The sequence below is a fragment of the Nothobranchius furzeri genome, chromosome 6, assembly GCF_043380555.1.
Source record: "Nothobranchius furzeri strain GRZ-AD chromosome 6, NfurGRZ-RIMD1, whole genome shotgun sequence".
NCBI lineage: Eukaryota > Metazoa > Chordata > Actinopteri > Cyprinodontiformes > Nothobranchiidae > Nothobranchius > Nothobranchius furzeri.
The window spans coordinates 52227262-52252736 of record NC_091746.1 but is presented as its reverse complement, the minus strand read 5'-3'; the positions used below and the strand labels follow the sequence as shown (position 1 = coordinate 52252736).

Genomic DNA, 25475 nt, shown 5'->3' with positions numbered 1-25475 from the left:
ATAGAAATAAATTCCAAATAGAAGAAGATGAAGAAGAAAATATCATTTCTATAGCACCTCTCAAGATAAAAATCACGAGGCGCTGCACAAAAACAAAAATATAAATATAAAAAAGCATTTTGAAAATGTTTAAAAATATATTTACAATGAGCAAAAATAGGCAATTGGGATTTAAAAGAAAAAATGTTAAGAAAGAGAGTGAATAGGAAAGAGGGAAATCAGTGGATCCTGAGGAAGGTGGAATAGGTGGGGAGAGCAGAATAAAGAGGGAGTGGTAAAGAAGTTCATACAAAAGCCAGCTTGAACAAGTGAGTCTTCAGCTGCTTTTTAAAGGAGTTCACTGAGTCCACTGATCTCAGGCTCAGGGGGAGAGAGTTCCAGAGTCTGGGGGCCACAGCAGCAGATGATCTGTCACCTTTGGTCTGTAGCCTGGTGCTGCACAACCAGTAGACTTTGATCCCTGGACCTCAGGGACCTGCTGGGGGTGTAGGGACTGAGAAGATCACCAATGTAAGATGGTGCTTGTCCATGTAAGGCCCTATAGACCAGAACCAGGATTATGAAATGAACCCTGAAGTTGACTGGCAGCCAGTGAAGCTGGAGGAGAAGTGGCTTCTCGTTTCTTTTCGTGAAATGTTATACTGGTTTGGAAATACAAACCATACACTGAAAGCTGAGGTTGTTCTGAAAAAAGGAGAAGAGTTACTCACACTTTGCACTTTTTATTACAATTTTACAGCCGTAAGATTAAAAACATACCAGGCGGCCCTGTTATAATTATGATCATAAGAGGGTTATTAAGACGGCGATGCACAAACTGGAAGTGATTGGTAGTCATTCCACTCCAATCCAGTTGGTGGCGGTAATGCACCAAATTGTTGTTTGCCAAGTGCCATAAGACCACAAATAAGAAGAAGAGAGACGGGAGCGTTCGTAACAAACTCCAAGCGATAGTCAAAACATTAAGCTTGAAATAGAGTTATCCTAGTGGCTCCAATAAGAGAAAGAAGCTGCGTGCTTCATGAAAGCTTTTATTTTCACTTCTGAAAGTGACGTTTCTCGATGTAAACATCAAAAGGAAGCAGAAAGGAAAGACAATGGAAAATGTTTAAAGGGAGGAAAACATAGACCTAAATGGAAAATAGAAAAAAATAACTAAGGCTAAAGCACAGGAGCGCTGATAGGAAGAAGAAAGCAGAGCAAATATTGAAGGCACTCAAAGGGAGGGAAATACAGGAAAAAAGAGGAGGACTAATAAAAAGGGAAAATAACTCATGTCAGAAGAGGGGAAAGTTTCGCAAATCCAGTTAAAGGTAAGACTGTCGAAAATTTAGTGTAAGGGGCCCCATGTCCGTGTTCGCCTTGGGCCCCCAAATTGCTAAATCCGCCCCTGAGTGTTAGCAGTAGCTTGGGCTAGCTTTGTTCTCCAATTAGCATCACTCCGTTCAATGTTTATATAGTGCAGACAGTGAAGTGGGTTGGGACATGCAGATTTAATGTGGTGTTCAACCAGCTTTTCTCAGAATGAACCATTTTCTGTGGCCTTTACAACGTGGCTTTTACATGGGAAGGTAAGTCAGAGACCAACACGGTACACGCGTTTTTGGTATGCTACATTTGACACTACGAACTACCTATATTCAAAAACATCATAAATGCTGTTTAGAATTCTAGAACCCCTTAAGAACATTGCACAGGTGACATATTTCCTCCACTGCAATGAATGAGGAGGAAAAAACGAATGTTTCACTTACCTGTTGGGTAGAATTCAGAAGTCCAGACAAGAGTTAAAAACCATCCAGACTGAATAATAATGCTGCCCTAAGGTGCCCTCAGTGTTTGAGCTTTAAATAAAACAGATTTATAAACAAGGAACTTGATCCATGACCTACAATGCATCCTTCTAGTTTCTTAAGAGCTTGTGACCTGAGGAAAGTTTGGCCTTAAAATATTGCCTATTTTCAGCGGAAATCTTCCTCTCTCTCATGCTAGCTATTGATGTGTGGCCTGTTATTTGTCTATTTTGAAGACTTCCGCAGTATTTTGGGTTCTTAAGAAAATACACTGACATGTCTATCTATATAAAGACGTGAGCGTGTAAACCACACAATGACAGCTTTTACAGTTGTCTGACCCCTACACACACACACACACAAACACACACACACCTTGTGACTGACCAGACGGGCGGCCAGTTTCATGAAATCTTTCCTATCTGATGTTGAACTGATGTGTCACTCTGAGTTGATATCACACAGTCAGCGTCTCATCGGCTTCCTGATTTTCTTTGCCTCCTTGATGGAGGAGTTCACTGCAGAAAACAGTGCATGGTTGGTAAGAAATCGGACACAACAGGTTTGTTAAAGTTGCAGAAATAAGTTTTTTTAATTATTTCTACAGAATATAAACACACAAAAAACACTTCCTCCATTCCCTCAGTTATTGCAGCTAGTCAAATAGTAAAGTTAACATTTCTGTGTAAAGCAAGAAAACATACATGAACCGAATCAGATGGCACCCCTCCTTCCAGAAACATCAAAGGAAATAAATATTAAATACCATAAATAGGATCCATCTTAACACACCTGCCAATCTTTCCTCAACAGACGAAGTCAAGTGCTGCTGGAAATGGGCTCCACGCAGCCACGGGTCATCTAGAGAAGACTATGATGTTATTGCATTTGCTGGTCTCCTCAATCTGCTTTTTAAAGTCCTTTGTTCATTTATAATATTTGTAAGGAGCTTCTTGTAGGTCTTCAGGACGGCACAGCCATAGACCTTCTGCTGGAAGACATTCTGAGGTGGAGGTAGTGTTGTCGGTCCACTCGCCGGCTCTGGTAGTGAGAGGTTTGGGAAGGAGCTGTGATAAAAGTTCTCTATACAATAAGCTAGTCTCCGACTGTTGTCTTCAACTATGGTGAACTTTTTTAAAAGTGGACTCTCAGGAGGCTGTAAGTCTGTTTGCTGCTCCTGCACTCTCTTCAGATGAGGGAGGAAGGCTTGGATGTGTGTGTAGATGCTTGCTATCCTTTCTGAAGTCTCCAGCCCAGAGATGGTTGGGTCAGGGATCCTGATCCCCTGAGCTTTGCAGAAACCTTCCTGGAAAGCTTCTCCTTGATATGTTTTCTACAAAAGAAAAAAAAACCTGTTTATTCTAAATGATCATGTTTTTTTTCTAAATTATTATTTTAACCCTTTGATGCATAATGGTCACTACAGTGGACAGGTACTCAAAATAGTTATTTATTTTTTTGCTAGTAAGCTGCAGCTGTTGAAGACTTTATTGCATTTGAGCCCCTCCATTTGGACTTCAGTTAGTCAGACCAACATATTTCATGTTCAGAATGCACGCTGTCCACTGAGGTGGACATGTAATAAATTATTTGTAAATTATTAAATGTTACAAAAAATATTTGTTGAAATTTGTTTCATTCACACCTGAAGATGAATGAAAAAAAAAATGTTTAAAAAAATCATGGTTGAAGATTTCATAATTCATGCATCAAAGGGTTAAACAGTATTTTGCAAATACATGTGGTTTGAAGGACAACACAACATTTTATGCATCTACTCACATATTCTTTGAAGAGTGTTTTCGTTTCAGTGTTGACAAGTCTGGTTAGCCGCAAAGACTGTTGCAGGTTCTCCCAACACATTTGGTTTCTGCTTGCCACCACACTTTTTGTTGAATTCACATCCAGAAGCAGCAGGAAGTAGAGTAATGCTGAAGGAAACAGAAATGGTCAGTTTTGGGAATTTTGCCTCTCATTAGTGAGAAGTTCATTCAGAAAGCTGAAAGTGCAAAACAAGAGAATATGATACTCCAAATGCAGAGAAGAGTTCAAAAGGATTTAAAAATTACAGTTTGTTCAGACATAAAACTTTATCAGTCACAAATTTCTGACAGAGAGAAGGAAACCGCACATTTCATCTTATTTCACAGCCGCCTCAAGTTTCTAAAAAAGAATGACAGTAGCCTGAAAACAAACAACATTGTTCTCTAAGATCTAAACAAATGTAGAGAAACTTACTTGCTGCTTTTTCCAGAAACTGTTGAAAATACATTTTCCTTACATGACCATTCATTCTTCTCTGTGTCTCGCAGTCAGATTGCATGGACTCATGATCACGCTCCTTTAAAACGTCTATCAAACACAGAAACCACATTTGTCACTGGAGGAAGTGACGTAGACTTTGTGAGGCAACTGAATTTCCCAGAATTTCCTCTAAGATGTGCAAACTTCTGGTTTTCAAACCTTCAAGTGGACAGTGCCCCCACCTTCGTGTTCCCTGGACAGACAGGCATGTTGGGGCATGATCCCAGGTCACATTAGAATATTTTGGACAAATTTTCATTTTTTTTTTTTTGCATGAAAAATAACCTAATTGATGTTAAACTTGAAAATAAAAGCACCCAAGAGGGAAGAAATTAGTCACAAACACCCACACAAAAACAAATTGAGGGCTGTGGTCTACCAACCAACCTTTGACACAGAGATGAGCTCATTTTTTACTTCTTCACTCACATGAGCCATCCCTTTATGCTTCTTGTCCAGTAGAGGGCGCTCAGGGCCAGATGGGAAGATTTTCTAACTTCCCTCATGCTTATTAGTTAAACCTTTAAAGTTCCTTTCAGTGTCAGTCTTTTACTTTTTTAAAGTATCGGTGGCTTAGGTGGCACAGATAATTCACTGAAAACCACACTTGTGGTCATTATTTACTTTGAAAAGTGGCAGCACAGCCATTGTCACATGCATTTTTTTATGCAACAAATCTTAGCGAGCATTTCTGTTGAATTCTGACTCTGGTTCTTTTACCAATTCCTTGGACCACAACTCTTTTTTCCCATGTGGGGATTTGCACAGGAAGCCGGTAAGGTCACAGGAAATGCATTTCACAATCAGAAACCTTAAGAAACAGCAAAAGAGTGGATCCGCCTCACCATTTTCCATGTTGTCATCACAACAAAAGTTGCAGCTTCACACACGAAGGTCTCAGGGCATCAAGGGATGAGTTAATGACATTTGTTTGCGTTGTGCTGAGTTGAGGAGATGTGAAATTTGTTTTCATGACGTCTCATCTCACTGATTGCACCATAAAAACTATTAAAGAAAAACTGACACATCTACTTGAAAGCAACCAAAACTGGCCTTGCGGAGCAGAAATCAGAAAAATAAAATCAGAAAACACAACTTGCCGTCCCTGATCTGTTCATTTTTATGTATCAAATGGAAAATTAGGATTTCAGATTCTTTGTGCTGTGACTGGAACAAGAGGTTGGCCCTGAAAGTGAAACGGCTCGCTGTGAGCTGACATGACCTCCAGGTGTTTTGCATCCTGATTTCAAAAGAGTGAACCCTGCATTGGTGCCGGACCACAGACTACCTGAGAAAAGAAAGGGAGGGGAGAACCACAACTCTGCCATAAGCAGTGCTCCAGGTAAAGGCCAACCTTGGGGCTTTCCATTTACCCCGGGGGGATAAAAGTGGCGTTGTGGTGGGACACTGACAATTCAAGGAAACTACAGTAGGATTCCTGCCAAAATGTATATTCCAGACATATGGATATCACAATCTACGTTTGAATCAACCATTTCTCCCTGAAACTAAAGTGAACTGATCTGAATGCTTCGCATAGCTCTTAAGTTTAACCTGTTTTTGTGTGAATTTTGGAGAAAAAATAACAAAATGATGCATTGTAGGTCATAGTGGCTGTTTTCTACCAAAGAAAAAGAAATGTGAGAAGTTCTGCACCACATAAAGAGCTCTGCAAAGAAACTCAACCGCATTCTCAACCAAGAATTGCATCGTCACAAGAGGCAGGATGTCAAATGAGACTCTCTTTCTTTTTTCAACAAAATTTGTTTTATTTTGTTTTTGAACCACAGGAAATGGTGAATAAAATTCTTTAGGAAAGCCCCCTTTTATTCTATCTAAATACATCTTTCTAGTAACCTAAAATGTACACAAATCGTAAGATTCGGCGCTGCTGTTCCAAAGCTCTCAGGCAAACAAGCACCCTGACAGCGCTCATTTTGTTGTTATTGTTTCACTTATCCACAGAGCTTCAGTAATATGTGACCAGACTAAGGGTCTTTTACTGCATATGAGAAACGTTTTCATCAGATTTCAGAAAGATCATGAAAATGGAAACGTCAGGAAAAACAAAACAAATTCTACTTTAGCTGTCAGCTTGTAAAAACAGGTTCTATTGCTGTCAGAAACCTGAATATTAAATATTTTATCATTTTAGGGGACATTAAAACAAACATCTGTTGTGGAGAAATGAAATTATATAAAAAAAGAAAATAATAAAACACAAACCACTTAAACTACATTTAACTCATAAGAAAACATTGTCTGGCAAATTTGGGGAGGAAATACACTGCCTGGGGAGCTCCAAATACGTCACGAGCTTTGACTCATGGTAGCAAAATGCTGACATTTTGTGAAACTCAATCATTCTCTAAGACAAAAAACTGCAAGGCTAAAAGTGTTTTTTAAAAATTAAGCACCAAAAAATTGTCTTTACGTTCACGAGGAACAGTATAATTGTGCAACCAGTTCAACGATAATAATGAACACGGTGAAAAAGATCTGTAAATCTCATCGTCAGACACTAATAATTGACCTCAAATGCGATCCAGACCCACGTGTTTGTTTGTTTGTTTGTTTGTTTGTTTATGTTCGCTTTCCTCCCAGAAACAGATGATCACACTGATTGTAAGAAGTGTGGTTCCATTCACCAGCATTTATACAATCTGAAAGTCTAGTGGTGTGACTCAGCAAAATATTGAACTATTGTATGACCATTTCGCGATATTATAAAAAAAGCAAAGTCTTTTATCGTTAAGCTCTGTTATCAGTAATAGACCAGCGTCTCTGTATATTCTAGCTATGTTCTCATGTACAAATATTCATATCAAAAATTATACAGCACAATTCTCACCATTTTTCCTTTACAATATTAGTGAACATTAGAATGATTCACAAGTTCGGACGAACGAACATGGTGCCGGCCTAAATCAGGTAAAGTATAGATATAACGAGCACGTAACTTAAATCTGCTTCAGGCACAAACCAAATAAAGGCATTTGTGGAAAAAAAAGAAAAAGAAAGAAAAGAAAAGATGTTTGAATATGGCGCTTATGTTCAGTATCCGTTGGCTTAAAAGAAGACAGGAAAAAAGAAATGCTATGACCACTTATTTACAAACAGCTAAAAATCTCTGACAGATTCATGCTTCACTTCACAACCTGAATTTGTCCTTAAAGTGCATGCAATAATACGCAGTTTTACCAAGTGGGATCTTGACTTTTGAGAGGATAAACAAGTTGATCAAGCTAACGCCAATTGGTTTTACATATCAAATGAACAAAAAGTTAGGGTCTGTTGCCTAGAAAAAGTGAGGGGCCACAGTATACTGTAGGCATAAGCACAACATGGAAGTATGATTGAATTAAATTTCTAAAAAAAAACTATTAAAGTAAGCCCCAGTGACCCCCTATACAGTAGCTTTCACATTCAGAGATTAAAATAAATACAATAAAATGAAAAAAAAATGATACCGATACCGACAAAGCAGCTTAACACCACGGGGAGTCCGTAGTTCACATTCCACATTGTCCCTCCATGTAACACACATTTATAAGCATCATATGAACATGATGGGTTTAACATATCAAAGTGCCCATTTTTACTAAAATTTCCTGATTTATTCATTTCATACCAAAAAGAGAACATGGCATGGAGGAAAAGAGTCTGTTGTTTTATAAACACATTAAGTTAAAACACTGCCATTTAACGCTTCTTCTGCTCTGCATTCTCCCTTTGAGTTTCACGGCAGAACCTCCCATTGCACGTTAACGCATCCATGCCGAGAGGTGGTATCTAAGAGAGAGAAGAAAAGGAAAGGAGAAAGCTGTCCAGTTTTTTTTTTTTTTTTGCCACAGATGTGAGAAACGAGCGGGTCAAGTGGATGTGAGGAGGGCCCGGATCTGTGGTCCTTGTTATTTTTTGAAAGATAGATCCACTTTCATCTGCTGTCTTCTTTGGGGAAGTCCAGAGATTCGTGGCTTCCGAAACCGAGGCTTCTGCTTTCAGAGTCAAAGGCGCTGATTTCTCTGTCCTGACGTTCCAACAAGTGTTTGATTTTTTCAGACCGCTCCTTCTGGAGTGCAGCAAGTTCCTCCTCAATCTGCAACCGGCAAACAATTTATTTTATCATTTGGTGCACTCAGAGATGATGGCTCAGAAATAAGTCATTTTTTGTTATAAGCATGCTTCATAATCAGTCTCCACAGTTTTTAATTAAATATGCAGCTTTCTTTTCATTAACAGAAATAACATATTGTTATGGCTGCAAAATTAAAAATACTAAATATGCTTTAATTCTTCTGCATTTATTTTGTAGAGTTGGTTAATCCGAGAGGCCGAGCCAAATTCTGATTCATATCTGGAATTCTACATAGTTTTTCAGGGTTTATTAGATTTACATACACACACACACACACACACACACACACACACACACACACACACACACACACACACACACACACACACACACACACACACACAATTTTCAGCACATGCCACTATTATGGTGAGAAAAACATTTCAAAAGATCTGTGCATGTGTATCTAAATGTGTGCGTATGTATCTATATTTGTGCATGTGTATCTAGATTTGTGTGTGTATATCTAGATTTGTGTGTGTGTGTAACTCTTGATTTGTAACTTGTGTTTACATTTTCGTGTGTAACTTTAGTTCTTACACATACAAATCATTGAGTACACACACACAAATCACCTGGTAAACACAGACAAAACTACATTACACACAGATCAGTTTACAAGTACAAAAATCCTTTTGTACACACAAATCAGTCAGGTGAGAAAATAGTCTCAAAAGTCTAATTTGTGCACTTTATTGAGTTTCGTTATGTGTGTGATTACCCCCACCTCTTACTGGTCTGAGTGAACATTGCCTACAAAACTGGTCCATGATGCAAAACAAGTTTGTAGACTTCTGATGTCTATTGGACATCTGCAGAAGTTTTTCAGCTTATAGGGTTGTTCCAGAACCTTTCTACTGTTCAAACGAAGCTGCAGTATTGCTGTCTCCATCTATCAGAAGATGCTGGAGATTGTCCTCATGTCCTCAGACAGACAAAGCTGTCTGTAATGAACCTTTCAGGTCATGTTCTCGTAATTCCAGCTTTGGTTTTAAACATACCTTCTGTTCAAGGTGTGCTCTCCGTATGGAAACCTTCTGCTCAAGTTTCTGCTGCTCTCGCTCATGTTGGGCCTCCATCTGTGATTTGGTTTTTTTCTGGTAGGCATCCAGGAGCTCCATCTCTTGCTCCAGCTGCTGCTTCAGCGCCAGGCACTCGCTGTCCTGCTCTGCTTCTAATCGCATCTGGAGAATAGGGCGTAGTTAGAAGGGAAGGTGGATGTTAAAGCCACTGGGTCATTGACCTTTGTGAAACAACTGACCAACATTTCAGCAAATGAGTTTTACAAAACTAAACATTTTCTTCTGATATTTTGCAATATTGTTGCCTTGTATCAGTTAGTCTGCTATGTATAGATGATGGAATTTGCAACTCAAGGAAAGACATCTGAAACTGTCCGTACCGCTTGTGAAGCCATCATCTCATTGATGCTCTGTTCATACTGCTCAGCCAGAATAGCCAGCTTGCGCGTCTGCTCCTCCTTCAGATTCTTCAGGATCATTTTGTGGTCTCCCTTAGGAGACACCTCCAGCTGATGGTTCCGAAGAGCCTTGTACTGCTTATTCTGCACCTTGCAGGTATCCTGGAACTGTTTCTTGATCTGCATCTCCAGCGTCTGCATTGAAGAAGAAGAAAATATCATTTCTAGCGCCTCTCAAGATAAAAATCACGAGGCGCTTCACAAAAGCAAAAAATGTAAAAAAGCATTTAGAAAATGTTTAAAAATATATTCTAAATGAACAAAAATAGGCAATTGTGATTAAAAAATGTTAAGAAAGAGAGAGAGTGAACAGGAAAGAGGGAAACCAGTGGATCCTGAGGAAGGTGGAATAGGTGGGGAGAGCAGAATAAAGAGAGAGTGGTGAAGAAGGTCATAAGAAAGTCAGCTTGAACAAGTGAGTCTTCAACTGCTTTTTAAAGGAGACCACTGAGTCCACTGACCTCAGGCTCAGGGGGAGAGAGTTCCAGAGTCTGGGGGCCACAGCATCAAATGATCTGTCACCTTTGGTCTTTAGTCTGGTGCGCTGCACAACCAGTAGGTTTTGATCACTGGACCTTAGGGACCTGCTGGGGGTGTAGGGACTAAGAAGATCACCAATGTAGGATGGTGCTTGTCCATGTAAAGCCCTATAGACCAGAACCAGGATCTTGAAATGAACCCTGACGCTGACTAGCAGCCAATGAAGTTGGAGGAGAAGCGGGGTGTTGTGGGTGTGTTTGGAGGACTTGGTCAGAAGCCGAGCACAGGCATTCTGAACCACCTGAAGATGGTTCAGGGAGGTTCTGCTCAGACACGTGAAAAGAGAGTTACAGTAGTCTAAGCGTGAGGAGATGAAGGTGTGGATAACTGTCTCAAGTTCAGAGCGGGACAGAATGGGACTCAGCTTAGCAATGTTCCTGAGATGGAAGAAGGAAGAGCGAACAAGAGAACTGACATGAGAATCCAGGGTGAGAGCTGGGTCAAAGGTCACGCCAAGATTCCTGATGGAAGGTTTGGTGTGAGAAGCAAGCTGACCAAGAGAGTCTCTGACTTTGGGAACCAGCTTGTCTGGGGCACAGATGAGGATCTCAGTCTTATCTTCATTCAGCTGAAGAAAGCTCCCAGCCATCCAGGTTTTGATAGAGTCTAAGCAGGTGTGTAACAGCTGCAGCTTAGATATCTCATGGGGCTTAAAGGAGATTACAGTTGGATGTCATTTGCATAAAGATGGTAGGAGATTCCTTTGAAGGAGCTCAGGATGTGCTGAAGAGGAAGCAGATAGAGGAGGAAGAGCAGAGGCCCCAGCACAGAACCTTGTGGGACACCATGGGTAAGAGAGGTGGTGGAGGACCTAAACTTGGAGACGGCCACAGAAAAGGAGCGCTCAGAAAGATAAGAGGAGAACCACTCCAGAACAGTTCCTGATAGGTCAACCCAGTCTCTCAGCCTCTCCAGTAGCAGGTGATGGTCAACAGTGTCAAAGGCTGCAGTCAGGTCCAACAGGACCAGAACAGAACAGTCCCCTGCATCACTGTGAGTCAGAAGGTCATTAGAGACCCTAAGAAGAGCTGTTTCGGTAGAATGAGCTCTACAAAAACCTGACTGGTTGCTAAAACATTGGTTTTAGCATAAAGCAAAACACAGTCAGTGAATGAAAGTAACTCAAAGGTTAGTTTGTTGATGCTTTTGGCTCCAAAGTAGTACATTTTCCCTTTTTTTATCTGGTATTTGAAATGAAAACCAATATTTGTTTCCCATGTTCTTGAAAAATTAAATTCCCTTCTCTCCACAGTAATGTTACATAAATGGAGGGTAAATTATTTAAATGTGTGAAAGCTGCCACATGTTTTGGAAGAACCAGTTCTCATGGCAACATGATCCATGCATTTTTTTTTTCTTTTTTGCAGAGTTCCAGCACAACAAATGTCTGTATGTATCAGAGATCTCAGTCAAATATATTATTAAAGTGTAGTGATAGAAAACACCAGTGCTACAAATAAAAAAAAAAAGCAATTATGACATATTGTGTTTCTTAAAAATTTAGAACCCTCTGAAAGGAGATTTAATGGACATGGAATAGTGACACAGCCAAAGAGGCACCTTGAGGTCTCTGGGCTGCTGTCGCTGCTCCAGAGTGTGTTTTCTGTGCAGTTCTGTTTGCCGTCGGCTGTTGTACTCCTCTTGGTTTTCGAGCTCTGTCTGGTGCTGCAGACGCATGAGTTCCACTCGCAGCTTCTGCAGCATCTGCAGCTGCCTGTGCTCCAGGTCCTGGGTGGACTCGTCCTGCCGGATCATCAGGGCATGTTCCATCTCCTTTTGTGTTCTCTTCTTGTTCAGCTCCTAGGACAATAAGATCAGTGAGGTTATAGTTTGCAGTGTTTGTATCTTTGTGTTTTTGTTTGCTTCAGATAAAGTTTGACTGGTGGTTACACCTTGTAGCGTTTTCCTTTTAAATACATAGAATCTCAAATTTCTAAACCAAATCCTGACATTTTCCTGTTATCCATGTATGCTGATGACACAAAACTTTACACAGGATTACTATGGCAATTAGAATTTGTTTTTGAGCTCCACTCTTAGATTTTTATTGTATTTACTTATTAATTTGGTCAAATTTAAGAAAACTGATCAGGTTTTTAATAGAAAATTGTAAAGGATACAGTGAATTTTACTGCTTTTCCAAACAGTTGATGAGAGTAGTTTTAGAGACATTACTGATAATAATCTAATTAAATTATTAGAATTATTTCATGAAAACATTGCAGTTTCTAATGAAAATTGTTACCTGTTGCAGAACATTGTAGGGATGTAAGAAAATATCAATACACTGTAATATTGCAACATTTCCATCATGTTGTGAGACTAGATTGGTGTTTAAAAGCAGTGTGTTGATTTTTTTTAATTAGACACGCAAACATCTACTGCATTTATTTCATGTGGTGCAATTTGAAGGGGAACTAGGCAGATTTAGCTTGCCTTTAGCACCCCCTAGTGTCTGTTTGTCGAACCAAAACCAAAACTTATCTCCTTGCTGTGCTTTGTCTTTTTACCACCTTAATCTAAAAACCTTCATTAGTGTCTACAGGAACAAGTAATCACTGTTAAACAAATCAGCTGTGTTCATGATCTAAAGCATGCAGGAAATGTGCTGGAACCAGACTGCAGCGCCACGTAGGTCAGCTTCATTTTTCAAAGGCCCAACAGAGCCAGATACCCCTGACTGCAGTGCACAGATCAGGGCGGGGCGGGTCAAACGTTTGACTCCGCCCACCGTGCGGGGACCATGTTGAAAAACCGATGTGGAGGCCGGCCGCCATTTTAGATAGATTTCCTTCACCCCCAGTGCATTCATTTCTACAGAGGAACGTGCTTACACAACTCAAAAACACATTTTATCAATGTTTTTCACAAAATCAGATATGGTATAGCATGAAAATTAAAATATAAATATAATTAAACTAAATAAATTAAAATGTAAAATTCTATTAGTTGCTTATTCTGCATTTACTTTGGAGAGTGAGGAGACCCATTCAATATGGCGGCGATGCTCTCACGCGCCCAATCGTCTATGAATTCATGTCTATGATATCAGCATAACAATGATAATCAAATAACCTGTTTGCTGGATTTCAATAAAATATAAAGAAAGCGCAGATGACTAAGTTAAATGTAATAGGGGCCATTTTTTGATTCAAATCTGTTCTAATGATCTTATTATTCTTCATTCAACTCTTTTTTATGGTATTTATATTATGTTTTTTTTAACTATTTTGGTACCATTTTTTATTATTGCACCTGACACCAAGACAAATTCCTCGTGCTGTAAACTGACCTTTACTGCTACTGACAATAAGAACAGTTCTGACTCTGATATGTTACACCTACGTTTATAATTAAATTTAAAAAAAGCTTTTGTATGGGGCACCATTCATTATTTATATCATGATCAGGTCTGGTACCAAAATATGTTTATGTAAATACCAAATACCAAGGTTATATAATATTCTATATACATACTTGTTAATAAAAGAGTACTAAAACAATGGTAATACGTTTACATTTCCATGAGCCCTCACGACCTTTTGACGTTCAGCTCCCACTTAACTAAACAGTTATTACCTAGTCCACCTGAACAGGAACAGTGAAGTGAAATTGACATTTAATATTGGGCTTCTAACTATATTAAAGCAGAAATAACTATGAAAAAGGTGCATGCATTTGATACTTTATAAATAATGTTTGTTTAAGTGTATCAAAAGTATTTTAACTGTAAGTCCATTATTTTATCCATGCTGCCATATTTTTAATTTTTTATATTAATTTCACAAGAGAGTGTGAAAACAGTATAGATATAGACACATGTACAATTTTTTGTGCACTCAGTTATGTCAGCTACATTAAGGGGGACAGAAACTGAATTGTGCCACTGACACTTATTGAAACATGCCAGGGTTTGAGGTGGGGTGGTGAGACAGTGGACCCAAGGATGCAGACTTAATGTATAAAAAAAAGGTTAATTTAAATTAAACAAAAGCCAACAGTAGAACACAGGTATAAAAAAAATTAAATAAAGCACAAAATAAAAACAAAATCCTCTAACTTACTGAGGAAACTGAACACAAAAATGACCATAACACTCAGACACAAACACTCTAAACACATTCCTCCAGGGAAAAAGATTTTATGGGGTGTCAAATCCTCCAAACATCTGCATCTTCCTCTTGTCACAAAGTTCACAGAACTGACATGGTTTCGGGAATACGTCTGACCCAAGACATGCAGAATCACAACAACTCACAGAATGATGGTAAAAAAAATTATATTTATTGTAAACGGGAACGGAAGGCACACTGGTAAGTCCAGTGGGGATCGAGAAACGGGAGCGCAGCATCTGAGGGGAGAGCAAATACAGGTGAGTCCAGGGAGGTAAGTCTTAACTTGGTGGGTGCAGAGAAAAGACTTACTGGGAGTTGGGAAACCACAGGAATGAGGGAGGGCAGGTGAGAGCCGGTGTATCCAAGTGAGAGGGTCCAGGAGAGGGAGTGTGAGGAGAGCAGGAGAGCGGGTCGGTTAGGAGAAATGGGGAACGGTTCAGAGCTGCATCCAGAAGTCCTATGGGGCACGGGTGAGTAATCCTGAGGAGTCGCTGAATCCAGAGACGTTCCAAAAACCTGGAGGCAGGTAATCACAAAAGGTCCAAAAATTCACAGAAGTCCAAGAAACACGAGAGTACAAAGTCCAAGTAACACAAGCAGGGCAGGAAACTACCAAGCTGCAGTAATCATCCGGCATCGAGATGTGTTCTCCATCCTCCTTAAGTAGCCGGGCCTGCTGATTGCAAACCAGGTGCAGATGGGAAGCTCCCCCTCCTGCAACACACAGCTCAAAGGTGGAATACTGAGAGGAGTACTCACCCCGGCTCATGACAAATCAAATCAAAGATAATTTGATTCAAGAACTCCTCGTAGTCTTCCTGCAAACTAAAAGTGAACAGGAATGGTTCCCTCACATCTTGTAGCTCCTCATCATCGTCATCCAGGCCATCACACATGTGTAACATCTGTACTGCCCTCAAGGAAGCTTCCTTGTCCATGGTGATGACCTGGGGAAGGGAAAGTTTTCCTTTGAAGGATCTGGTGCCACACCATCTTGCTGCCTCAAATGTGTTCTTCAGCAGAGGACTCTCCTGATCAAAAGTAAACACAATAAATATTAAAATACAAGTTGGAGAAGGCATGAACAGTGAAATTAGAAAAGCCCACAACTGGTAACATACTCGGTTCCCTGTTCCCTGTTCTGGCCTGTTCTCAGCCTCCGCTAGAAAGGAAACAGATTGTGCTTCTTAAAGGCACATTAACAATACAAAATGTAAAAAAGATCACTAGCTTATTTTAAGCATACTGGTTTAATGTAAATGGAGTAATGACAGCAAAACCCGCTTTGTCACATCCTATTTCTACAGCCTTGGGGGTTGTGTGTAATAATACTGGTTTGAACAATACCTGAAGCTTCACAGACAGATTCTGGAAGCCTGAACCTTTTAGGTGGGATCACTTCCAGGTCCTGAAAAAAGTGAAGGGATTATGCTTTAGTCTACAAAATTAATTAATCCAGTTACCTCTCACCTGTTTTCCTTTTTGCTCCCTCCGTCTTTTTCTTTCCTGCAGTCTGTCTTCCTCAGACCTTGGTGATGCAATGACAACATTCATTCACTATGAAAACATTGTATTTGTTCTATTTTTTTTAAACAGTGAGTAAAACCATTTTTTAAGTATCTGATAGAAAAAGTGTGATCATGAAAGGCACTTACGGCATGGGGAAGTTTTGCAGGAGAACAAGACACCACCATCTCCTAATTTGCTGCATGTTTTCCTTTGAAAAAGGAAATGCAGGAAGATTCAGATGTGTTGAAGAATAAAACCTTGTGTACTAAGTGTAATGTGTCACAATTTTCACATTCCTCTCTGAAGTCACAACTGGCCCCCAGTTGCGTACTGTAAGTCAAGAGGTACTGGTTAATTTACTAATGTCATTAATATTCCCCCAGAATACAATTTTCAGGTACAAATGTTGTGTTTTTAATGTACCAAGCAAACATTTTACATACTATAAAGGTCTTACCATCAAACAAACGCACCATAGTTGTTGGAGCGCCTTTGCTTTGTTAGGCTCTGAGGTGTGAACAAGGTCTTTTAATAAAAGAATGGCAAGAAAATAGTAAATGTTTGTAAATGTCATGAAGTAATGTCTCACCTGAACATCATCCACGCCAAGCTCCATCCAGGGGCCAGGAGACAGGCTGTGAGCAATGTGTCTGTGCAAAGAGTAAGAGGAAGTAACAAGTAACTTTACTAAATCAACTTTTGCTTCCAATGCATAAAATAAATCACACAATTTCCTAATTAGTTCCTAACTAGTTAATTTGGTTTTACTTTATTCTTTCTTTATTCTATATTTAGCATGTAACAACGATAAAAACCAAATGCATTTTCCCTACGTAAAGTATAATATTTCCCCACAAAAGTGATCACATAACATTTTTCCCCAAAGCTATATTTCTTATCAACAATACGTCGTGCCAGATATTATATTAATCTAGGACTCAGAATAAGACTTTTAAAGTCTATCTTAATAATGTACAACTGAGAAAAATACTTTTTAAGTCAAGTTAATACCATTACATTAATCTAAAACTCAGAAAAAGACTTTTAAAATAACATTTTTGCCACAACATTAATGCTCAGTATCGTTAAAACTGAATGAAAATCCATGCCTACCTCCATTCTGCGTGCTACTTCTCTCTCTGTCACAGTCACACTCACACACACCCTCCTCAGCGGTTTCAGTTTCAGTGAGCGGGGTCAAATGTTTTACTCTGCCCACGTTGTGCCTAACTTAAATTCTAACCAATAGATTTTTATATTTAATTTTATTTTGTTTAATTATATTTATATTTCAATTGTCATGCCATACCAGATCAGATTTTTTGAAAAAGCTTAATAAAATGTGTTTTTAGTTAGCACGTTTCTCTGTAGAAATGAGTACACTGGGGCGAAGGAGACCTATCTAAAATGGCAGCCGGCCTCCACATCGTTTTTTCAACATGGCGCCCCACTCTGCGTCAGGGGCTACTCGGCCCACCAGTCTCAAGTTGCAAGTGGAATATTCTGGCCAAAGGGGGCAGTAGGGGCTGGGTGACTTTTTATTAACCGTGTAAAGCAGGGGTGCCCATTCCTGGTCCTGGAGGGCCACTATCCAGCAGGTTTTGTGGTTTTTCTTCTCCAACACACTTGATTAACTGGTTGAATCACCTGTGCAGCATCTCATCAGGCTTTGCAGATGCCTGTTAATCGCCTGCTGATTGAAATCAGGTGTGTTAAAGCCGAATTAAAACTGAAGCATGCTGGACACTGGCCCTCGAGGACCAGGATTGGGCACCCCTGCTGTAAAGGGTCATTTTAGCACATTGTGGCTCAAGAAAATGAAAAAGTTGCAAAGTATCCCTTTAAACTCTGACTGCTAGGTGGCAGCAGTTTTTCATTCTGAAAGAACAAAGAGATCTTGGGATAACACTAAATGGGACTTGGAAACATCTGGCCTGAGCTTTCCAATTAAATTCAGTTTTAAACATTGCAAATATATTTTAGTATTGCACTGCCTGACCAAAAGAAATAAGTCTCAACCTGGATTTGATGAGCCTCCTGTTAGATAATAACTTCTTGGGCAATAATCTTTCAGCTGGCAAATAGTTATTTAACCCCAACTGGTGTAATGAGTTACTACTTAAATTACCATGTGGAAAGACACATCTGGTGGTTGTGGAGTCTGTTTGAGAAGGGTCAGATCATTGGCATGCGTCAAGCAGAAAAAACTTCTAAGGAGATTGCAGAAACTAAAACTGGGTTATGAAATGTCAAATGCATGATGAGTCCAGATGGACCCTGTTCCAGGGTGATGAGTGCATCAGGGTAAGAAGAGCAGCAGATGAAGTGATGCCATCATGCCTAGTGCCTACTGTACAAGCCTGTGGGGGCAGTGTTATGATCTGGGGTTGCTGCGGTTGGTCAGGTGTAGGTTCAGCAACAGGATGTGCTCCAAGAATGAGGTCAGCTGACTACCTGAGTATACTGAAGGACCAGGTTACTCCATCTTCCCTGATGGCACGGGCATATTCCAAGATGACAATGCCAGGATTCATTGGGATCAGATGATGAAAGAGTGGTTCAGGCAGCATAAGACATCATTTCACACGTGGATTGGCCACCACAGAGTCCAGACCTTAACCTCATTAAGAATCTTTGGGATGTGCTGGAGAAGGCTTGGTGCAGTGGTCAAACTCTACTGTCATCAATGCAAGATCTTGGTGAAGCATTAATGCAACACTGGATGGAAATAAACCTGGTGATATTGCAGAAACTTATCGAAACAACACCACAGTGAATGAGTGATGTAATCAAAGCTGAAGGTGTTTCAACAAAATATTAGTGTGTGACCTTATTATTTATTTATTTTTTTGTGACGACATCTATTTGGACAGGCAGTGTATCATATCGTCTCTCCCCAGATTATAATCAACACACGCCTCTAGTAAGACAGTTCCTTTGTGGGTCATTTGTCTACTTCAAAGGTTTTAAATAACTTAATAGTTTACAAACACATTATTTTTAATTTCATTTTTATTTTGAAAAATGTTGTTTTCAAATTCAACACAAAGTCTAAAATTCTCAATTTTTTAAACGTCTTTGTCTTTTCTCTAAAAAGACCAACCTCCTATAGAAAAACAATGGCTGAATGGTTCAAGCAGGTGTTGTTAGGTTTCAGAAGTAAGATGACAAGGGTCTGCTGTTCTTATCTAACATTGAGTAAGCTTGTTCTATTCAGCACTGAGAAGGTTCTTTAACTTTGTAAATTGTGAGCTATGGCCTTCTTGGATTAAGATCACATATCAAGATCATCCCACAAATTCTCCTTTGAATGGACATTTTGATATTTAGCCCTTTAGGCCCAAGGCCATTTTTCTTTGGGCTCTGGCACCTCCCAATCTGTGGTCTTTGGAGTTTCATGTCCCAAGTGTCAGTGATTGTTTGCATTCCCCGAGCACAGCTACAGCTACAATCAAAACAGTTTAGCTTGTAAACAAAGCAATGTTTGGTTTTTGATACATTAAGATAAAATAATACTTGAACTTCATTTTAGAAGAGCTGCCCTGTGTAAAAGTGCTGACAGGATGGAGGCTGTGAGTTCAAATTCCATTTAGGAAATTTAGCCAATTGTTTCATTTATTCCAGGGGTCCTAAACTAAATTTGTTCAAGAGTTTTTTTTTTCAGCAGACACCAGAGAGGTTCAGAAGCTCTTCTAAAAAAGTTCAAATATCATTGTATCTTCATTTATTACAATTTAAAATGGCCTTGTTTCCCATCTGGGCTGTTTGATTGTGGTTTTAGTTGTGTTTGGAGAATGTGGACAGTTGTAGATGTATGGGACATGAAACTGTAGAGGCCCCCAATAGGGGGCGTTAGGGTTAAACAGGTTAAAGTTAGGGTTAAACAGGTTAAACAGGTTACAAGCCAAGTCGACACCTCAGTCCATTATTCAATAACAAAACCATTATTTTACCAATTTTCTGATTAAGAAACCCAGCTGCTATCAGGAAATTCAGTTTGACAGAAGGGGCATAGTTAGAAGTTTTGTTTCCACATGAACAGAATCAACGAGTTCTCATCAGAACATTGTTGAAAGCATCACACTTCTCCTGCCACCTTTTCCTCTTTAGATCGTTTTCCAGACTGACGACACACCAGAGCCAAGTGAACAAACCACTTCATCGTACTCCTCAGGTACAGCTCCGATGCAGTTGGGACCTCTGGTACTTTTGGTTGCAGACCAAAGTCACCATCAGCATTGTGAAAGGCTACACTTCTGCATGACAAAGTGGACTTCAGTCTTCTGAACGCTGTTGTATTCCAATTTGCTTCAGCTTTCTAAAAGATTGATACTAGCCCATCAGTCGGATGGAACCAAACAGGCTTTTACCCTCCATAAATGTTTAGGTCCCTCTTGACTTGTGATCGGCTGCTTCTGGAGCTGTTGGTGCATGCGTTTACACTCAGAGCTTATACTTAGAATGATTTAGGGTTCGTTTTTAGCAGCTTCTTACCACCACAGACTGGGACATTTTTGGTAGGAGTTGAAACTTCTTTACAATGCATCAGAAAACAGAAAAGAAGCAGACAAAGTAAAATTCCATTACCTCTCTCAGCTGCTCCTGTTCGAACTCATGCCGTCTGAGCAGACTTCGGCGTTTCAGAGCCCGGCAGCTACGGTCATAAACCAGCCTCTGCTGGGCCAGCAGGTGAGCTTCTTCCTCTGCCTGGGAGCGCTGCATCGTTTCTTTGTACCGAGACAGACGCTCAACCTTCTCCTCCTTGGATGAAGGGTCTTCACTTATCTCCTAGAACAAAACAAAAGGCTAAGTGATCTGAAGATGTGTTCAGCAGATTTCTTGCATCATGAACTTATGTGCAGGACATCATTACTTCCTTGATCTTGTCTTTGCAAAGCCTGTACTCCTTTTTCTGGTTCTCTAAGAAAGAAGTCAGCTCTTTCTTTTGTTGGGCAACAATTTGCTGCTGTATCCTCCTCTCTTCTGCTGCAACTGATTTAATCTGTGAAGGTGACATGAAAATCATCACTTTAGAACTTTTTTACAAACTCTTTAGTTTGTGCCCTCGGAGACGCAGCAGCTGAAGCTGTACCTCTTTATCTGTTTGAGCAACGTGGCGTTTGGCCAGTCTTTCCAGCTCAATGTAAGTGTTGTTCGTCTGTGTTTCTAATTCCTTCTGCAACCTGAGCCTATGCCCGTCCATCTCGGCCTTTAGCCTGTTCTCCAGGGCGATCAGCTGCTTCTGGTGCTGTCGCCGCATGCGCTTATACCCAGACATCTGCTCCCGCAGCTCAAAGTCCTGCTCATGCTCCTGGATCTACCTGATGCCCTGGACAACAAAAAACAAAGCAGGATGTAAAAGAAGCGCAGCTAGCAGGAAGAAGCTATTTAATCTACAAAGTTAATCTAAGAAAGTTGCCAATGACAGGCTTGGCTAAAATTGTTGGTAGCCCCCTGTTAATGAAAGAAAAAATCTACAATCTTCACTGAAACAGTCCGATTCTGATAAACTGACAGGAAATGAGCTAAAAGAAGAAAGTGCTTTTGAACCGTGGGTGGACAGAATAATTTAAAATGAAGTAATGGAACTAACTGGGACAAAAATGATTGTGTCCTTAATTTAATGTTTTGTCACACAGCTTTTGGAGGTAATCAAGTGCTTTTTGAGATTTCTGTCCACAGGTATTTTGGCCCACTCCTCATGAACAAACTGCTCCAGCCGACTCAGGCTTGAGGGGATCCTTCTCCAGATGTTTCAGCTCAAATTTCAAAAAGGATTAAGATTAACACTCGTGGAAGATCATTTCAGAAGAGTGCAATATTTTACTCTTGGGTCATTATCCAGTTGGAGGACCAATGAGAAGTGAGACCAAGCTCATTTAGCTGTTGATTGTCCCCAAACAAACCAGAGGTTTACCTCTGTTAGGTCCTGCATTCTTTTCTTTAATTTGCTTCATCTGTGGAAAAAAAAGCCTCCAGTATCATCTCATCTGTCTTAAAGGACAATTTTCTCCGAAGTTTTTGTGCTAGTCAATATATAAAGTCAAGTTAAAGGCTCGTTGTTGTCACACACACACTGGTGTGTGGTGAAAATTGTCCCATAAAGCAGAAAAATTGGCTGTGGTCAGGAGCCATTTGATGGTTAACACCCCAAATCCAACCCCTTAAAGCTGAGTGTGGAGCAGGGAGGCATTGGGTCCCACTTTTAAGGTCTTTGGTATGACCCAACCAGGATTTGAACCCCAGTCTCCCAGTCCTAGGGCGGACACTCTACGCCACTGAGCTGATATATTTTGGTTAATTCTAGTCGTAGTTTTTATGATTTGCTTTCTATGGTGCGGTCCTCAAGACTCCAAATCTCTTTAAAAGCTGTTCTGGGCTCTTTTGTTATTATTCATGTAACCCATCTCTACAATCTGTCATTAGTGTTTCTCTAATAGCTGTGGCCATGGATGATGGCTATGATCCTGTGGACCTTAAACTCTTGAATAATCTGTACAGCTGTAGTCAGAGGAACATCAAATGGTCTTCTAGCTTTTCCCTTTAACATGCTGGTCCATAATTGTCTTTCTAACTTCCTGAGAAAACTCTATTTAGCTTTCTGTTTTGTCCTTGTTCAGTGTAGTACACAGCCTGATACCAAACAGCACTGGGACTACCTTTCACCCTTTAAGAGATCAGACTGGCTGACTACAGGACTGAAGACACCTGAGATGCTGATCACAGGACACATGTCCCTATTTTAATCAGTTCTAGGAGTGACATCATTTTTGTCCAAACCAGTTTTATTTGTATTTTTCAGTTGAACCACAACTCAAAAACAAGAACTCAGAAACTCTAAATGATAATCACACGATTATCATTCATGTAATATTTTAAATTCTCTTATTTCTTTTGCCAGTTTCAAGTTATCTCAGGGACCATCAGGGGGTGCTAAGTATTTTATTTACTGTAAAAATAAAATAAAATTAAATAAAAAAAACACAAAACCGTGATTGTAACTCGTTCATATTCACTTGAAAACATTTAAAAACATACAAAAAATAAATCACATCTGACTTTTATACCAGTTTGGATGAAGAAGTTGTGATGATGGCAACAGAGATTTCTGATGTCACCATTTAAATAGATATACAAGAACCACACACACACACACACACACACACACACACACACACACACACACACACACACTAAGCTGAGGCAGAGAGGGAGGCTGAGGATGGGGGAAATGACATCCATTAACAGGATCTGGTTGCCATGACTACAGATGTACAGCTGAGAACACCTCTTCCCTCCTCTCCTTCATCCCCGCGCCGCCAGCACGCACACATGCACGTGCACACGCGCGCACACGCGCACACGTATTTTCATGCAAACGGCGACGGTCGGAAGCGGCGTACCAAAGGTGCTGATGTGACGGTGATAATGTGTCCACAGATCTTGCAGTCGAGAGACCGGATCTTGTCAGATGTAGGCCGCAGCTCTGGCCTGGTGTCTCTGTGCACGGCCTCATCCCTCACGCAAGCATGGTCCTGCAGGGGGGGAGGAAAAGGAGGAGATAGTGGAGCAGGGTGCTTCCCAGGCCCTCCGCACTCCTTGTTTCCGCTGGAGCTGCTGTTGGTGCTGAATCTCCCTGAATGCAGCACACATCCAGCGTTAGGCGCATCCTTCCCGAGCTTGGTCCCCCGCTACTGTGTGCAAGTCCTTCCTAAGAGAGAAAAGGGCATAGCCAGAGAACTGTAGGCACCGCCGGGAGAAGCAGCCACTGATGGAGTCGGGGTTTTCTGGCGTCCTCCTTCTCTGACAGCAGGAGGAACCAAAGCGGCTCCGGTGGATGAGGAGGAATTATGCAATGCCTACCATTGATAATCAGAAAGATGCCACCAGGATTTCAGTTACTGCCACTCTCCTTCTCCGTTCCAAAATGCAGGAAACATTTGGGAGGAGAAACAGTTTCCCTGTGTTCCTGTGATCGACCGTGGCACCATAGTGGAAAAACGCTTGAATCAGATAAGGCACATGATCCCAACATGGTTTTCCCTCGAATGTGTCTCGCAGAGGTCCGTTTGTATTCCTCTCGAATTCCTGTCCTACATTTACAGCGCACTTGGTCATGGTAGGTGGTTCTGGTGCCTCCTATTCATCTCTTTCCTCTGTCCCTTCTCTACACTCCCCCTTCCTTTAAAGAGACACCACAACTCCACAGGACTGAGGTCATTTAACAAGGAATCTCACCCTTTTCACTTCTCTCTGGATCATTATTATGATCTACAACATAACCAAGAATCGTATTTTATTTACCTACTGATGAACATCTGGAGAAATAAAAATGGTGAAAAGATGCACATAAAAGAAAACACATTTAATAATAAACAAATAGGTACTGAATTTTTTTTACCCTGTCTTAATATTATCAATGGAGAAAAATAATAAACTTGAAATATACCACCCCTGATTCTCTATAGCATCAGATTCTCATCTGTGGAAACCAATATTTCATAAAAACATGAACATTCCTCGGGTGAATTTTAAAACCATTAAGAGTATAGACTAAATTTGATATGTTTGCATATAAAAGTTACATCTGAATAAATGTGACATCCTTAAGGGGTGTCCAATTATCTCAAGACAAGGGTCAAAATTGTCAAGTTCAAACTCTTCAGGGCCACAAAAATATATTATCTCTATTTAGTAAATACAATAATAACATATTTGTACTGCTGAAAAATAGGCCTCAGAGCAAATATCTGAATATAAAATTTTTGTAAAGGCTGCTGGAGAGACAAAATTCCACTGTTCTGGATATGAAGTCGGCGGCCTCATAAAATCACTCAGAGGGCCGCAAAAGGCTCCCAGTGCCGAGCAAGCACAATCTGGAATTTCTTCACGAACCTTTCAAATTCTCAACAAAAAATAAATCAAACAAACTATGAGTTGAAAATATGAGTTTGTTGTGATTTATCATTATAATGTAGGAACGGCAAACATTTAAAATCTGAAGCACATCAAAAAAACAGCTTGTATGCTCTTCTTAAAAAAAATAAAAGCTCTTCTTATTGATGCCTCTCTGGCTGCTCTTGTGGGGTCATAGGGCATTTCCAGGCTAGATAAGTCATACAGTTTCTCCAGCGAGTTCTGGGTTTACCTTGAGGTGGGACATGGCTTGAAAACCTCTAAAGGAAAGTAACAGGGAGGCATTAAATACCCAAACTCTCTCAGCTGACATTTTCACATGGGGAGGAACCGCAGCCCGGTTCTGGACACACACACACACACACACACACACACACACACACACACACACACACACACACACACACACACACACACACACACATGGAAGACAGGGTAATGGTCCAGTTCATTTGCTTCATAAGCTTCATTGTCTTTGATATAATTTCCATTAACACACACACACACACACACACACACACACACACACACACACACACACACACAAACACACGTTTCCATCTTTCCTCTAGCTCTGTATGTGGTGTTATATTCGTACTCACCTCTAGATGGCAGTGTTGGTCTTAGAAAAGATGGGATTCTCACTACTTCCTTATTCTCCTAAGTTTTTTTTTTCATAT

At 40.3% G+C, this 25475-nt stretch overlaps 3 protein-coding genes across 7 annotated transcripts; all 3 read right to left on the bottom strand.

Moving 5' to 3' along the window:
• Window positions 1-80: 80 nt before the first annotated feature.
• m17 (IL-6 subfamily cytokine M17) lies at window positions 81-4189 on the bottom strand. 2 transcript variants are annotated; one of them, XR_011520970.1, is made up of 4 exons: window positions 4032-4189; window positions 3576-3724; window positions 2586-3126; window positions 81-2311 (listed from the first exon to the last, which is right to left on the bottom strand). XR_011520970.1 is itself a non-coding variant. In XM_015943178.3 (3 exons), the coding sequence occupies exons 1-3, from the start codon at window positions 4165-4167 to the stop codon at window positions 2665-2667; spliced, it is 747 nt and encodes a 248-aa protein (XP_015798664.1). In that variant the 5' UTR covers window positions 4168-4189; the 3' UTR covers window positions 81-2664. The 2 variants fall into 2 exon arrangements, 1 of the variants encoding a protein (XP_015798664.1); XM_015943178.3 differs by having other exon boundaries at window positions 81-3126.
• A 1652-nt stretch (window positions 4190-5841) lies between these two features.
• Window positions 5842-24114, bottom strand: taok3b (TAO kinase 3b). The gene is made up of 8 exons (XM_015941696.3): window positions 23283-24114; window positions 20972-21208; window positions 20753-20881; window positions 20467-20667; window positions 11816-12055; window positions 9638-9850; window positions 9237-9419; window positions 5842-8196 (listed from the first exon to the last, which is right to left on the bottom strand). Exons 2-8 carry the CDS (start codon window positions 21155-21157, stop codon window positions 8035-8037), a joined length of 1314 nt encoding a protein of 437 aa, XP_015797182.1. The 5' UTR covers window positions 21158-21208; window positions 23283-24114; the 3' UTR covers window positions 5842-8034.
• LOC107373586 (uncharacterized) lies at window positions 12062-20457 on the bottom strand. Of its 4 annotated transcripts, none has more exons than XM_054744314.2 (9): window positions 16337-20457; window positions 16026-16087; window positions 15841-15898; window positions 15718-15778; window positions 15492-15532; window positions 15225-15401; window positions 14984-15084; window positions 14680-14886; window positions 12062-14606 (listed from the first exon to the last, which is right to left on the bottom strand). In XM_054744314.2, the coding sequence occupies exons 1-9, from the start codon at window positions 16493-16495 to the stop codon at window positions 14510-14512; spliced, it is 963 nt and encodes a 320-aa protein (XP_054600289.2). In that variant the 5' UTR covers window positions 16496-20457; the 3' UTR covers window positions 12062-14509. The 4 variants fall into 4 exon arrangements, with proteins under 4 accessions (XP_054600289.2, XP_054600290.2, XP_070408864.1 ...); XM_054744315.2 differs by having other exon boundaries at window positions 15225-15532; window positions 16337-16386; window positions 16469-20457; XM_070552763.1 differs by having other exon boundaries at window positions 15225-15532; window positions 16337-16529; window positions 16993-20457.
• Window positions 24115-25475: the final 1361 nt, after the last annotated feature.